At 40.8% G+C, this 15,758-nt stretch overlaps 1 protein-coding gene across 4 annotated transcripts in view; it reads left to right on the forward strand.

The window, feature by feature from the left end:
* tnk2b (tyrosine kinase, non-receptor, 2b) overlaps positions 1 to 15,758 on the forward strand; it is a 107,650-nt gene that overhangs the window by 14,028 nt on the left and 77,864 nt on the right. For all 4 annotated transcript variants that reach the window (XM_034215455.1, XM_034215462.1, XM_034215461.1 and 1 more), the window contains exon 2: positions 10,089 to 10,325. Coding sequence is in view for 1 of the 4 variants with exons in the window: in XM_034215462.1 (XP_034071353.1) it covers positions 10,308 to 10,325 (18 nt within the window). In the remaining 3 variants the exon portion in view is untranslated. The remainder of the gene's footprint in view (positions 1 to 10,088; positions 10,326 to 15,758) is intronic.

The raw sequence follows: 15,758 nt of genomic DNA on the forward strand, positions 1-15,758 counted from the left end.
ATTTATATAAGGGGAAGGGGGTTATATTTTTTCCACTATATTTTAACTGATATAGTAAAGTATAGTATAGGATAGTTGAATACATATGCATTTATAAGTAGCTTAAATTGAATTAACCTATGCAAACTAAAACATTAAAATGCCCTTACATGTATTTTTAAGTAATACAAACATTACTACTATAATACTATATTAATTTGTAAGGTGAAGTGATGAGTATTTTACAATCTTGTATCTACTTTTTAAGTAAGGGATCTGAAGACTTCTTCCAACTCTGATTGTTGGTATGAAAATGAATTGCTATATGAATGGTTAGCAGACAAGCTAAAAATACAGAACAGTTCAACACAAAGACAATTGTCAGTGTTCAAGAGGTCCTGGTAAACTAAAGATGCAATTCAAAACACTTTTTCTTTTGGTGAGTGGTGCCATTTTGGGGATGCAGCATGAATGAAAGGCTGTTGTTCACAGTGCATGAATCAGCAGTAACTTTGCAGTGGAAATAACAAGGGAGGAAAGCCTCCAATGCATCTAGATTCTAGACCAATCCTGGTTTTTTATAAGCTTTTATAAATAGACAAAGACATAGATAGATAGATTCAACTTATTGTCATTACACAGTACAGGTACCATGTAACGAAACGGTTTCTCTGCATTTGACCCATCCTAGTGTTAGGAGCAGTGGGCTGCCATTATGTACGGCGCCCGGGGAGCAGTGTAGGGAACGGTGCCTTGCTCAGGGACACCTCGGTAGCACTTGGTCTTTCCGGGACTTGAACTGGTGACCTTCCAGTTGTCAAGCCAAGTCCCTATGGACTTCGCCACCACCATAGGAGGCTGGATGGAGAGCTTTATGTATTTATATTGTTTTGTTAATACTGTAACATTTACAGGATTACTCTTTGTGGTAAAACGGTGTAACTAGCCATACCTTTATACAGTTGGACTGTGGGAACACACGTTGCTTTGTTTCAGACTTGAATTTGCATCATGTAAGGTGATATGCAAATGTTAACTGCAAGGTCATCACTTTAAGGCAAATTCTCTCAGCATTTCCGTTGCCAAATACCAGAGGCGGGGACTCGAGTCACATGACTTGACTCAAGTCCGACTCGAGTCGCATATTCAAAATGTGATGATTATAGCGCCATGCGCGCAAACCTGGCAACCCACTAGTAGGCACGAGTGTCAGAGAGTGTTGAGACAGAGAAATAATCTGAAATAATCTGTATTTGAACTGTACTAGTACCTAAGCAGCCAGCTTGACATTAGGACTTGCTTGTCATTTCATGTTTTTTTAAAGAAAAATTAACTTGTCCACATTGCTTGCCAAAAGGGCAGATCTGCTGGCACTAACAATGTCTCCTGCTGTGGAGAACACCCTCTCGCTAGGGACAGAGGTAGCAGATACAGCCAGGTAGCGCTTTGCTAACATGGCAACATAAGGATATTTGGCGTTTGTAATAGCTTTGGCTCGGTCTGAACTTTTTGCGAGTGGTGGAGGCTTACATGCTAGTGGGAGTTGGGTTTGCACTTCAGTCTTTTTTCTTTTGGTACCGGTAGTGCTGTGTACCTGGACTCACATTCAGGTTCAGGTGTCAAGTTGTGTGACCAAAGTGAACTTATTGTGAGCTAATTATCAATTGAAAATAAACTCATAATCAACTCAAATTCAAACTCGTCAGGTTTATTGTGCTCCCTTCCAACTTGTGTCTACACCATGTGTTTTCTACAACTCTACATGTGTTACTAACTACACAACACAACTACATACATAGTGATTTACATACAAGACTCAATATGCGAGAGTAGTACAAGTCTATGTGTTCTTGTTCAAGAACAACAGCATATTGACATTGTCTGGGTGAAGTGTTGCTCTTTCGGCAGACACTATATCACCAGCAGTGCTAAAGACACGCTCGCTTGGTACACTCGTACCAGGAACAATCAGGTACTTCCTTGCCAATGTACTGAGCAATGGTAGCTCATCAGATTCCTCCCCCCCCCAGAAAGCAATAATATCATCTGTTGATTTCAGCTTTGGCATGCATTTGAACTTCAGGATCTCATGTCGGACAGGCAGGGGTGGCTCAACGTGGGTCACCATGACATCGTCTTCATCTTGGAATATTTCCTCCATGGCTGTTAGCTTTGCCTTCTTAGCACGAAGACCATCCTGTTTGACCTGTAGTGGCAACTGTGGCTCCCCCCTCCTCAGCTTCCTTCTTCACCTGTACTTGGGCCTGGGTAACTTCAATTTAGTTTGTTATCCGATCCCATACATCCACAGTCACAACAGGGGAACCCTTGAACCTGGGGTCTAGGGCGGTAGCCTCTTGAAGGAATTCTCTCCTTGCATCATCCTGGTACCGGGTAGATAGATCATTCCTGATTGCTGATTTGATGTCTTTGATGAACTTCTCATCTTCTTCTTTTTCAGCCAGATGGACTTCCAGTTTGTCGATCATGGGGAGCACATGTCCTGATGTTGGGCGTTTCTCAGATGACATGGCCACAGTTATCATGTAAGGGAGCTTCATCACCTCCAGGAAGTGTTCCATCCTCTCAATGTCCTTGTCTGTGCATCGTTGCAGCTTCTTAAAGCTGTCTTTCTTCTTAAGTCTCTCATCGAATGATGTAGCCACTATTGCTGGGTACTGTTCCACAAATCTCTCGACCATCATGGAAGAGCTGTTCCAGCGGGTTTTGCAATCCAGGATTAGGTTGTGAGATGGTCTGTCCAGCGCTTTCTGTTTCTCCTTTAGCACAATCTTGCCAACATATGAGTTGCGGAAAAATATGATGGAAGGTCTGATGACAGCTAGCATTGTGCCTACAGTTGGCACATTCATGGCCTTCTGTGTGGAAAGATTCAGAGTGTGGGCAAAACATCCTAGAGACAGTGGAATCCCTGCACTGGTAGTAGCATTGACCATGGCTTTTGCATTGTCAGTGGTCATTACCTCTACTTTGCCCTTGAGGCTGAAGTCTTCCAAACACTGTCCAATCTCGGCCGCAATGTTGTCCCCTGTCTGGGAAACTTCTGCCTTCAACGTTTGTAGGACTCTTACTTTCATCTCCCAGTCTTTCATGTAGTGGACAGTCAGTGTTAAGTAATGGTCAGCCACCCTAGATGTCCAGCCATCTCCAGTCAAGGCCGCGTACTCCACCTCTTGCAGCTCAGTCTTGAGATTGAGAAGGGCTGCTTCGTACATCTTGGGGAGGAACCTTTCTGATACTTCTCCACGACTTGGGACTTTGTAGGATGTATTCAGCTCGCTTAGGAATGCCCGAAAGTATGTGTCTTCCACGATGGAGAATGGGCGCAGTGATTTTACAATGTAATGACACAATCTGCCGGTTATCTTATGCTGTTTCTCTGCAGGCATCTTGGTAAGCTTTGCCAAGGTGAAAGGCGTTACAGTAGTGCTGGCCACAGTGGAAGTGGAACTTGACGGTAATGAATCTAGTGATGGTAAGGCAGGTGTCCCAGTAGTGGCAGTGTGGGACGCAGGTGGGGGCTGTGGGGCACGTGGAGGTTGGGCCTGGGCTGAAAGCAAAATAAAATTGATTAACCAATTGAACCAAAGCATAGTTCTACTTTCTCAGGGTTACTGTGTAAATAATAAAGGAAATAAGCAATCTTTAATATATTATTACTTGTTTATTAGTTATCTTGCCAGGTGATCATGCAAAATAAATAAGACTATCATAGATTTCATAATACCTATCGTTGCAAACTTGCCATGATTTAAAAAAATACTTGATATTGATAATACTAATATATAATAATATAATAATAATAATAATAATAATAATAATAATAATAATAAAAGATGACGCTGAATAAACGCCGTAGTCGGCTAGTCGGACCGATGCTACTACTAGTATATCTTGCTATAATGCTAAGAATGACAATTTTTTACAAACCTATTTCACAATTTTACAAGCAGTTTCGTCACATGGTCCCACACCTTACTGGATTTAAAGTACCGCGGCATTGTGTTTACATACAAAGGAGTTACTACCATATATGGCAACCAGTATCTCACGCTGTCAGTAAGCTACACTACCAAATATGGCAACCAGCATCACACGCTGTCAGTGTCCACTATGTCTAAGCCAGCTTCCCTTGACGTCACACAGATCTCACGAGCAGTTGCGATATTTTGCGAGACTTTGTGAGTTCAGTAATGGCTGCCATATCAGAAGCCAAAACAATGTTTTTCGTCTTTTCTCAGTGCAAATTTCTCGATCTATGGAAGGTTTTAGATGGTTTAGAACAAAAATGAGAATATACGTAAGTACCGGTTCCCGACGTTCCGGTTTTAACCGGACTTGAACCGAAACTTTTTACAAGTCCAGTACCGGTTCGGCGTACCAGTACGCAGCACTAGGTACCGGTGATATTCACGTTCGGGTGATGCCTTTTCAAATGAGTGCAAGTTTGATGTATTGCCAGCCGCGTAACCAATTTTAGTTGAACAATGCCGACAAACAGCTTTGGTTCGGTCCACCTGTCTTTGTCCGTCATCCTTGTACTTAACTGGGAAACCAAAATGTTCCCAAACCGGAGACTTCAATGATGCTGGAGGATTTTCGAGCTCAACTTTATCTGCGTTCGCCATTTCGACAGTTCCTCAAATTACTGACTAAATTTGAACGCATCCCTGTGACCAGCTCTTATAGTATGCCTCTCGTCCAATGAAATGACTTGCTCGCTCTATGACGCGTTGAACCCAATGTGAGCAAATTACTCTGAATGCTGCGATGCAGCACCTGAGATTACTTCCAAAAAGTTGTTCACGTTCTCAATTTTTTACGTTTAACGTTATATTCGTTCGGTACACTTCGGTACACACGTGTACCGTAACACCCCTAATGAATATGTGTCCCCGGTGTGTCAAGGAACTCACCAAGTGTCAGAAAACACAACCCTCCAACTTGTTGTCATAAATGTTGGACATACTGTATTTGTGATAAACTGAAAAATAAAGTTGTTAGAAAAAAAGAAAACACAACCCTCTCTCTTTTCCTCCATACCCAAATCTCTAAAAACGGGGCTGCAACGGAGTTGATTATTATTTAAATGTTTCTGATGTCAGAAAAAGGGGGCTCCGCCTATATGGCCAACTCTCCACCTATCAGGGGAATGAGAGACCGCTCGAAATCGCTGGAGACGCTGTAGTACATATGCCAGGCCTGTAAGTGGTGCTGTAGTCTGCCACAAAAGCAGAATCAGCCCTTGCAAAAACAGGGCTGGAAAAGAGCAAATAGAGTGAAATGAGGCATGGCTAAAATGCATGATCTGTTTGGTATTTTGAAAAAAAATTCACAGACATGTTTTATATAGGTATGGCCCTACAATATATGTTTCAAATATAGCATGATAGGTCCACTTTAAATTGTGGGTAAGGGTAGATAGCTCTCATTGTTCTGTGACCTGTCAATCATCAAACCGGGGGTCATATTTCATTATGTGTTCATTTGTATCTGAAGTTGTACCCATGGATGTATAAAGAATAGTTCTACCGCAAAGTTATTCTCCGTGGGGAGCAATCTTGATTCTGATTAGCCAGAAGACTCGAAGAAACGTCAGTAAAGATGTTTTATTGAGAAGATGATCACTACCTGACAGAAGTTTTCAAAACCGTTTATGGTCTCCGGTACTTCCAGTCCAACGCCTACTGCATGCACAGCTTTAGAAAATCGGGCCTTAAAAAATAAAAGTTTGACTTTATTCCACAAAAAAAAAAAGATATATATATTTTTTTCAACTTTTTTTTTTCTTCACTCACACATCTGCGACCCACTCGAAACGGGTCCGCGACCCACCAGTTGAGAACCACTGCTCTAGAGTGTGTATGAAAAAGGTCTAAAGTCTAGCTAGCCTATTTGTGAGATAGAGCTAAAGGCTAACATTAGCATGCTCACAATGATGATGTGAATATGCTGATAGTTAGCATGTAATGTTTAACTTGTTCACGATCTTTCATGCTAGCAAGCTAACATTTGTGATTAAAACATTTCACTATCTTTCATGTAAGCATTCTAACATTTGGACTTTATAAAGTTTGGTTTGATACTGAAATACGAGAGGTGTAGGAATATATTTTTCTTAGTTTTAGACTTGGATTTTCATAATGTTAACTCTTTAAGGGAAGTACCCTTGCCATTGCTAACTTCTGATTCAGTCATGTTTGACAAGCAATTTAGCCCAGACCCCAACAAATGATGTATGAAATAAGTTCAACAGTCTACCACCATGCCAGCAGCTATGTAAGGCTGTGCTAAATGCTTACATCAGCATGCTTACTTGCTTACAAAGACAATGCTAACTTACCAATAGTTACCAGGTGTTGCATGTGTTGTTAACTATATTGTATGTTAGCTTGCTCATATTAGGTAATTAATTACCAAAACAGAAATTAGTGCGGGAATGTTCACACTAATATGTCTGACTTAATACTGTAATATCAGAAGTGTGCGAACAATTTTTGCATTGTTTTATGCTTGAATGTGAATCTCGTACATTCGCCACGTAAGTTGCTAAAAACTGATGAGGTGATTTCTAAGTAGCCATTTAGCCCAGACTAAAGCCTTAATAAAATAATTATCGAGGTCTACAGCCATTCTAATGGCTATGTAGCGCTGTACTTTAAGCGTAATGCTAACATCAACATGCTAACATGTTAACAATGCTGTCAGCAGATGTTTACCTTGTTTGCTATCTTTCATGTTAGCATGCAAACATTTGCTAAATGGCACTAAACAGAATCGCTGCAAAAGTGTCTTGTTTTTCAAGTACAATATGTGGTCATAAAGCAAACTAACGGAGCATTTCATCCTGAGGGGAACATGAATGTCTGTACTGAATTTCATGACAATTCACCTAACAGCTGTCAAGACACTTTGAAACCACAACGTTAACCTTCTGGTTCTGCAAGAGGACAATTCAAGAGGATCATCAAAGTCATTAGGAGTTATTCTCTGAGGAACATTAACGTCTGTACAGAATTCCATGGTAATCCGTCCAACAATATTATTCCACTCTGAATGGAGTATGAAGGTAATATGTTTAACATAACTTAAATCACATTAAATTCCATGAGTGTGTGCTAGTAAACAGATAATAAACACCGCTCTTGAGGGCGCTAAAAGTCACTGCCTTCAGTTTCCTTCCCTCAGTTAGGGCTGACAGCTGCTTTTCTTGTACATTTGTAGTGTTCTAAGTAGCCTCTGTGCTTGACCGTGTTTGCACGGTTTATTTTGGGCCTTTCTTACACTCTCTGGGGACTGGGTGGTGTTTGTGTGTCTTTATGTGCCAGGGTGGGGGCTGAGGCCATAAACTATACCTACTCCTCTCTGCCCTGCCCACTGACAAGAATTGCGTAACAAAAATGTAAAAATCCACTTGGGTTGGGTCATGTGATGTCGCCCTCTGGCTTGTTACGGATTGTTCTCAGTAGAAAGAGATGCAGCTTTAGCCATGCAGAGCCACTAATGCATTAAAAGTGCATGTGTCGATACATCAATGACATCCCATTGGCTATTTGTCACTGGAGAGTGTGTATTTGTTTATTTTTAACGCCTGTGAGCTTGTTTGTGATTGATTGACGTGTGTTACTGTGCATCAGGCTTGTGTTTCTCCGCGCACAGTTACATACGTAGTCTTTTATTCTCAGAGACAAAGGAGTCATTTGTGTATGCGTATGCAGGGAGGAAGAATAGCCTGGTGTTTCTCCTTGTTGGGAGCTTCTCATCTGACACTGTAGGCTCCAGTCTGCTACTTCCCTAGGTGGTGGGTGGACTGTGTCCTTGTGTGTCCGTGTGAATTGCATTGATTCATTCATACTGCACTCTCCTGCACAGGGCCCCCTTAGGCATTCCTACCACAGCCCCCAGACCTGGCCGGAACAATGTCCAGTCAATTCACATCGAGCATCGGAAGTTGCTTCCGGTTGTAGCCTACTGTATGTTATTAACAGAGTTGGCACTAAAAAAGTATTATTTTACAGTTACTAGTGCTGTCAATCGATTCAAAAATGTTTCTGTTTATCACAATTATAATCCGTGGATAATCATGAGTTTAAAAAAAAAAGTATTTGGGGGGTGTTAAGTTAACACAAATATGTGTGGTGTTGTAACTGGTTAAAGAAATCAGAGTTTTTTTTTTACTTAATTATGAGATGATTTTTGAATTATTGGCATGAATTAATAATAATAATAATATATAATATTTTTATAGCGCCTTTCAGGAAACCCAAGGTCGCTTTACAAGTCGTGTAGGGGGGGGGGGGGGGAGTAGGGGAAAAAAGGCAGACAGGTTAAGGGGGGGGGGGGGGGGGGGAAGTAGCGGGAAAATAAACCTATTAAACTAACTATACAGTGGCGAATTCAGACATGTTTCTGACACTTAGCTAAAGCATCAACAACCCCGCTGTAGAGCCACTGTGACCCCCCTCTGTATAATGTGGGCTACACAGGGCGTATGGCCGTACGGTAATTTTCTCCTTGCTGCTCTCATACTGCGAGGACTATCTGTTCGGACAGTGGTGGTCCGCTATCTCCTAATGCTATACAGCTTCAAGAACTGGCTAGCGCAAACTTCAGAAAAATCCAGTTCTCCTTTTTCCATCACAACTTAAGAAGGAGTTTAGAACACAGTCATGGATTAGGTGTGTTGTTACCACAAATAGGGATGTTTCTTACCGATGTCCAGTGGTCTCCAGTCAGTGCAATTCATGTAGCTTGTGCCATACTTGGTCATGTGATTAATTTGCAGTGGGTTTCCAGATGAATCGCTAGCTTTAAAGCATCAATGTTGATAAGCCTACACATTATCTATTCAAATGTATCGTTAAGTATATAAAAGTAATGTAACCTGTTTATTTTACATAATATTATTCCCTCATCTACACGGTTTAACTTTTCAGTTTTGCAATGGTGTTATTGTAAGAGGATTACTCATGTGTGTGGTTGAGTCAGTGCAGGTGTTGCCAGCTCTGTTTGGTCCTGTGTGTAACTAGTGTGAGGGCGTGGGTGGACGTTTGTTGCTAAAAGCTCAGCGTCCGCTTTTTGTAAAGTTTCAATTTCCTTGAACTGGAAAGGAAGAAAAACGTTAAAACAAGAATCTTAGAATAACATTTATGTAGTTTCTATTTAATGTGTTGTACTGTATACAAAAGCGTGATGATATTTAGATTGATTTGACTGCACTTTGGCCAATCTTATTGATATCTAATGTACTTGCAGGATTTTCGCTTTTTTACGTTTGTTTCTTTATTGTTGAATTAATTGATTGTAAGTCGTTTTGGATAAAAGCTTAATCAGAATCAGAAACAGGTTTATTGCCAAGTAGGTAACGTATACGAAGAAATTGCCTTTAGGCAAAAAAAAAAATACACAGTCAAAGAACATACATGTTAAGAAAAGGATAAAACAAATACAAATTTATAAAAAAATCATAACATTGAAATATAGCAATATTTAAATGAAATATATATATACCTGTAAAATAAAATGTTATAAAATATGTGCAATATTGGTATGACAAGTGGAAAGCCATGCAGATACAGTATAAGAGGTAGCTTTGTGTACAATATGCAAGGTATTGTTTGCATTGTGTGCATACATGTAATGTAGTTAAAGCATGTTGTTAAAACAGTTATTCTCAGTGTTAGTGTACAGTCCCCTGAAGTGTCTCTTAGTATAATTTCAGCAGAACTGTTGAAAGTATATTTTCTTATTCTCTGCTGTGCTGACTCCTGTGCTCATTACCAGCCTGTGTTCAAACTCAGTGTGTGTCTGCAGAAGTCCTTTTCAAACCTTGTAAACCTATCCAGGGCCTCTCACTCATTCTCTCATCACAATATTAGGTCTCTCAGTGGATGCACTAAGACCCATGGGTGCTCACTTTCCGTCACTCAAAACATGAAGACCAAGTGTTTGTTAACGTTTTTGTCTGCCTCAGGAAACACAGAAAATCTGCTATTAGAGGGGACGAGACAACCTGTCCATGAAGGATATCTAGTCCAAATCCGAATACAACATAACCATTTTTGTTTCTTTTATTGTTTTCTTTTCAGGCAAGTCCTGAAAACAGACTCTTGGGTTAGTGTCGACCAATGGATGAGGATGAAATCATGTGAGCGTGTGCTAGTGTTGCATCACCATGGACTTGTAGCTTGGCAGAATCTCACCTCGATGGACTGGGGACCTCGCCTGCACACGGTTGATCTCCTGTCATCAACCTGAGGGGAGCATCTACGGTGTCATAGCAGACCAGGGAGAGGAACCAGGGTTCTATGGATCAAATATTGCAGGTAAGAATGTTGTTCTGACTTCCCTGCAGCTGGGTGTGACTGTTCTGTGCATGTTTTCGCTGACTTATACACTGTACAAACACACAGCGCAGTGTGGTTTGCTATTCTGTCTCGGTGTCTGAGCTATGCAGACATGAGATCATTCCAAACAGTGACTGTCTAGGGCTGAACGATTAATCGATTTTAAATTGAAATCGCGATTTTAAATTGAAATCGCGATTTTAAATGATGCGATTATCAAATCGCAAAGCCTGCGATTTTTTTTAACATTTTTTTTTCATTTTGTATTGTGTGTCCGTCATCCACACCAATCAGAAGTGCTGTGCTCCACATGTACCAGCCATTGTTAATCAATCAGAAGTAGCCCATGATAGAAGGTGATAGACAGATTGATCCAATCACCTGCTGTGCTTTTGAAAGTGCCTGCCCTTTCCAAATGGCTTCCAATGGAGCTTTAGATGGTTTGGTGAAACCAACCATCTGAGTCAGGTTAGTAATGCTCCATCACATGTTTCTATTACGGGGTGAATCTTAAACTGAAGCTTGACTTTAAAGCAACCCAACGGAAGTTTCATGTAAGTTTAGTTCTTTCACTCGTAGCTCTGGCTGCGGGGCTGCTAGAGACAGGAGCACGTTGATACGACCTTCCTAGCTGGAGGTATGGCCGCATTTTACAATAAACTTCCGTTGGGTAGCTTAAAAACAAATATCGCAATTCGAATCGCAATCGCAATATTTGTCAGAAAAATCGCAATTAGATTTTTTCCCAAAATCGTGCAGCCCTTTACTTTCCTCATAGTCATGAGGTCGACAGAGTAGCTCACTGAGTGTCTGGGAACTGTTCACCTTTGAAATGCAGCAAATACCCAGGGTGACATCATCTTGGGTCAAACACTGTTGGTTTTTCGTGTCTGGGTTAAAGATATCATGGCAGGATGATGAAGGAAAGAGAAACATTCTCGACGTCTTGCTAATGGTTTCCTTGCAAATATATTCCCTAAAAACAGAAGATCCATGTTAAGATCCAAGGAATGGCTGCGAGCCTAGAAGCCACATTTCATAGATGCAAAATCGTGGAATTATAACTTCCAGATCTCGTAATGCCATTGGGCCCCCAAAATACTTTCTACCATAGGCTAACATCGAAAAAAGGAAGTCGTTAAATCAGCAGATATGAAATGTTTTAAGGTAAATCAACTTCCCAATGCGAACACCAGAAAAGTCCTCTTTTAAAGCATTATGTCCTAAAAGTTGCACCGTTAGCCGAATCTAGATTTTTGTCATGGAAATGACACCATCAGCTAGGAGGCGGGGTTCAATGAAACGCTACGCTAGCTCTATGGGCGCTATTGATGCGAAAGATTGCCCGAGGATCTATTTAATGTTCAGGGGGTGAGCAATTTGTTTTAAATGTTTATTTTTAATGGCCAGTTTTGACTTTATTAGAAAGATAGATTTAATAAGGGAGAGATAGAGATGATACGGGTAAAATGACCACAGGACGGATTCAAACCTGTGACCGCCATAGCAGTTTAGGCTTCATGAACCAATAAGAACGAAAACCAGTCTACAGCCAGCATCCATTTGTCTTTATTCATCCGTGGTGGATGTGGTTGACCATTGTTTCATCAGTCCTGTGTTTGTGTTCCCATATGATGATCTGCCATGTGCCAGATTTGTTTATTGTCTATTTGTAGGAAACATTTACCGAATAACCATCCCTACAGTAGCTGATGAGGTACAGTAGCAGGAAGTGAGAGTCACACTGGTGGCTTTTATAGAACCCACTTTGTTACTCAGGCACAAACAGACCCACCTACAGGATGTCAGCCAGCCAGACGCCCAAACAGGTGTCTGCAAGCATCGGTGCACAAGAAAGGATAATCAAGTGTGTGTTTGAGAGCTACAAATAACAGAGTGAGGAACAGACAACAGAGTATTAATGCGTGTGGATTCAGGAACTGTGCCAACATGCCTTTGTGCGAGTGTGTGCCCTCAATGACACTTTGTATATGCTTTTGTTTCCTGAAACACCACCCAAATGACTGCATGCTACTACCAGGCCCGTTGTTCACTTATCTGAGGCAGACCATCAATGTTTAGCTCTGTAAATGGCTCTATAATTGGAACAGGTAGCATGGCAGCCCTGTTAAAGATGCTTATCTCACACAGTACTGTTAGTCAGCCCAGGCCTATTTCCTCTGAGAGAGGAAGTCATTTAAAGCTAAGCAGAATGCAGATTTTATCACACTCTGGAGCTTTTCAGTTGACACCTCTGCTTTGATTGATTAAATGCATACACTGTGCTGTTTATAGTAGGGCTGCTCGATTATGGCAAAAATCATAATCTCGATTATTTGGGTCAATAATTGATATCACGATTATTAAAAACGATTATTCATTTACTTTTAAAACGTCCATTTATTGAGAAAAAAAAAATGTGAACAGTATGTTTTTAACAGTTGATTACCCTGAACTTTAAGTATAATTCAACTGAAAAACCAATAAAAAAAAAAAATTAATACAAATTAATTAAATAAAAAAAAAAATTAAAATAAAGAAATAATCGTTTTATTTCGATTATGTTGTTTTCATAATCGTTGCAAGCCAAAATCGTAATTGCGATTAAAATACGATTAATTGAGCAGCCCTAGTTTATAGTGTGAGTGAGTAGCAAATGTACACTTATCAGAGAGGATTTTTTAATGCAAACAGAAAAGTGAACCTCTCAACAGGGTCATTCAGGCATTTGGTATCAAAGAGCAGATTTAGGGATATCCCAGACAGAGGCGAGAGCTTCAGGAACAACATTTCATTCTGAAGATGTGTCAATAGAGTGATGCAGTGGTGATCTACTTTTGTAGGCCGACCCGGGAGTTAGCATTGCACATGGATCCCACGACAAAAGGCTTCTCTGTATATTGCAGAAAATAAGCTCTTTGGCAAACCCACACACTTTGTTCAGCAGGATAATCTGTACTTATTAACGCCATTTTTGTTTAAGCATAAAGCTAATGCTAGGCTATAAACAACTATGGCTGCGCTTCACCACCGCTAAGTTAAAGGCGGTCTGGTGTCGAGTGATGATGTTTAGTAGTCTCCATTAGTCACCAGTTAGCATCCTGTTTTATCCACCGCTGGAGGATTTATTAACATATTATACGTCAGAGAACTTCATGTAAAAATATCTAAGGCTTGTGTCAACCACATATTTCAGGCTTCAAACCACAAACACATTAAAAAATGTTGCCTTTAAGACGAGGGAACCAGAAGTGGTAAAATGCTAAGTTATTTTCGGGTTTATTAAAGTCTGGTTGACATCGAACAATTGAAATGGAAAATAGACAACGGGTGGTGTGTTTGTAGAATAGAAATGTAGGACCGTTTCATATTGCACAAATTCAAGGAAATCATTCCTGTAAGGTTAAGTAACCTAAAGGATATCAGTTCCCAGAACTCCATGCGACTGGTGAAGCAGTAAAGAGAATACTTGGTTTCACTGGCTGTATGAGTTACTCTGGATTTAAATAGACACCTTCTAGTGAAGAAGAATGGCAGGCAGGGAAGTATGAGGATGCAGGGAAAGGGACTAAAAGAGAAAGCGGAGACTAGGAAGCGTCCCAGAATAGCAGCAGTGAGTGTGCTTTTTGTGGAGAGTGTCTCTGAATGCTTGGAGGGCCTCGGGGGCCCAGACTGACAGAGGAGAAGTCGAAAGGAAAGGGAGCCTCTGGGAGTCGAAGCCAATGAGTGTGTGCGTGAGTGTGAGAGAGAGGACAGTGTTATTTTAACCCTGAACTTACATCCGGCTGTCACCCGGCTGACTCCTCAATCAATCTACCTGCCGACCAGTTGTCACACACTGTCGCTCCTTCTTTGGCTCCCTCTCCCTGAAGCGCTTCTTTTTTTTCCCTTATCCTTTCTCTTTCCCTTTATACGGATACGCAGGTATTGCATTACCACCCCCCCTGAGGACTGGTGTATTGTCTGTCGCTTCCTGTTGTATTGTATTTCATCAGTGTTGTTAACGCATCAGATTTCATGATCTGGAACAGATCACATTGCGACAGTGTAAACTGACGCCACCGGCTTCCCGTTTTAAATGTAAGCTCTGCGATTATGTATTGCACTAGTCCATATTGTGATCTTGATCAATTGGACAGCCCTCATACGGACCTTTGATTGGATTTGATGTGAATAGTTTTGTCATCAAAATGTTGCGCAGGAAGTACAAAAGGATATATATATATATATATATATATATATATATATGATATAATACTGCTTTGGGGGGGTGCTGTCTGGGGGGGGGGGCATTGGGATATTTTTTTTTTTTAAATCCTCCGGAGCAAAGAGAGGAGCTGTGGATTATTGTTATTGATTAGTGCATCAGTGTTTCTTAGGGTCAAAAACACCCCCCCCCCCCACCTGTGTCTAATTGGTTGATTAGGGTGTGTGTGTATTTAGGCTCTGTTTCCCTGTCTGTTAGGAGGCTGGGTAGCGTGTGAGATCCTTGTGGTGGCTGGTGACTGTGCTCACGTGAACAGCAGATTGAGGCTGTGTCATACGTTTGTGAGTAATAAATGCCCACACCGGGTTGTATTTTGGACGTTCTGCCTCCTTGCTTGGTCTGGGCCGCTCAACGGTCAGCTTCACAGCGTGAATTGTGACCGTGTAGTGATGTCTGAAATTGCACATGGCTGCTGTGCCCTCAAGTGACGAGTGCCGCTGTTTGCTAGTTAGATATCTAGCAACGTAATCGTTTGTGGTAGCTAACAGTTACAGACTGCTCAATTGACCAAATAAAATGAAAGATGTCTTCTTTCCAACAGTTGTATAGTGTAAAAGGGAAGAAAAAAAAACATACGTCCATTTTTATTTGTATTGTTCTATGTTTACTGGAGAAACCGGCATTGTGGCTGGTTGCGCAACTTCCGTTATGTAGCCAAGATGGCAATCGTTTAATGTGAGTGTCCATCTTTCTGCACTCAACGTTTGGTTGTTATGAGTGCACCGTTTTGCAGCTCTTAGTGCATTTTGCTATACCCCATTGGGACGCACTTATGCACTCAAAATAGCAAGTATAACTACAGCAGTATGATGATTGAGACGGCAAAAGTTTACAAATGATAAGACATTAGTTATTTTTTGCTAATTCGATTACATTACATTGCATTTAGCTGACGCTTACAATACAAACTTGAAGAAGACAGAATCATATAAGTACATCAGGTTTCATAGAGCCAAACCATTTTAAGTGCTACTCAACTGGCTTTAGATAAGCCAGTCCTTAGTTAGTATATAAGTGCTTTGTTAGTATGTAAGTGCTTAGTTAGTATATGAGTGCAAGTTAGTATAGAAGTGCTTTTTATTTTGTTTTTTTCATTTTATTTCTCGAAGTGGAGTTGAAAGAGATGAGTTTTCAGTCTCCCCCGG

The sequence above is a fragment of the Gymnodraco acuticeps genome, unplaced genomic scaffold, assembly GCF_902827175.1.
Source record: "Gymnodraco acuticeps unplaced genomic scaffold, fGymAcu1.1, whole genome shotgun sequence".
Lineage (NCBI taxonomy): Eukaryota > Metazoa > Chordata > Actinopteri > Perciformes > Bathydraconidae > Gymnodraco > Gymnodraco acuticeps.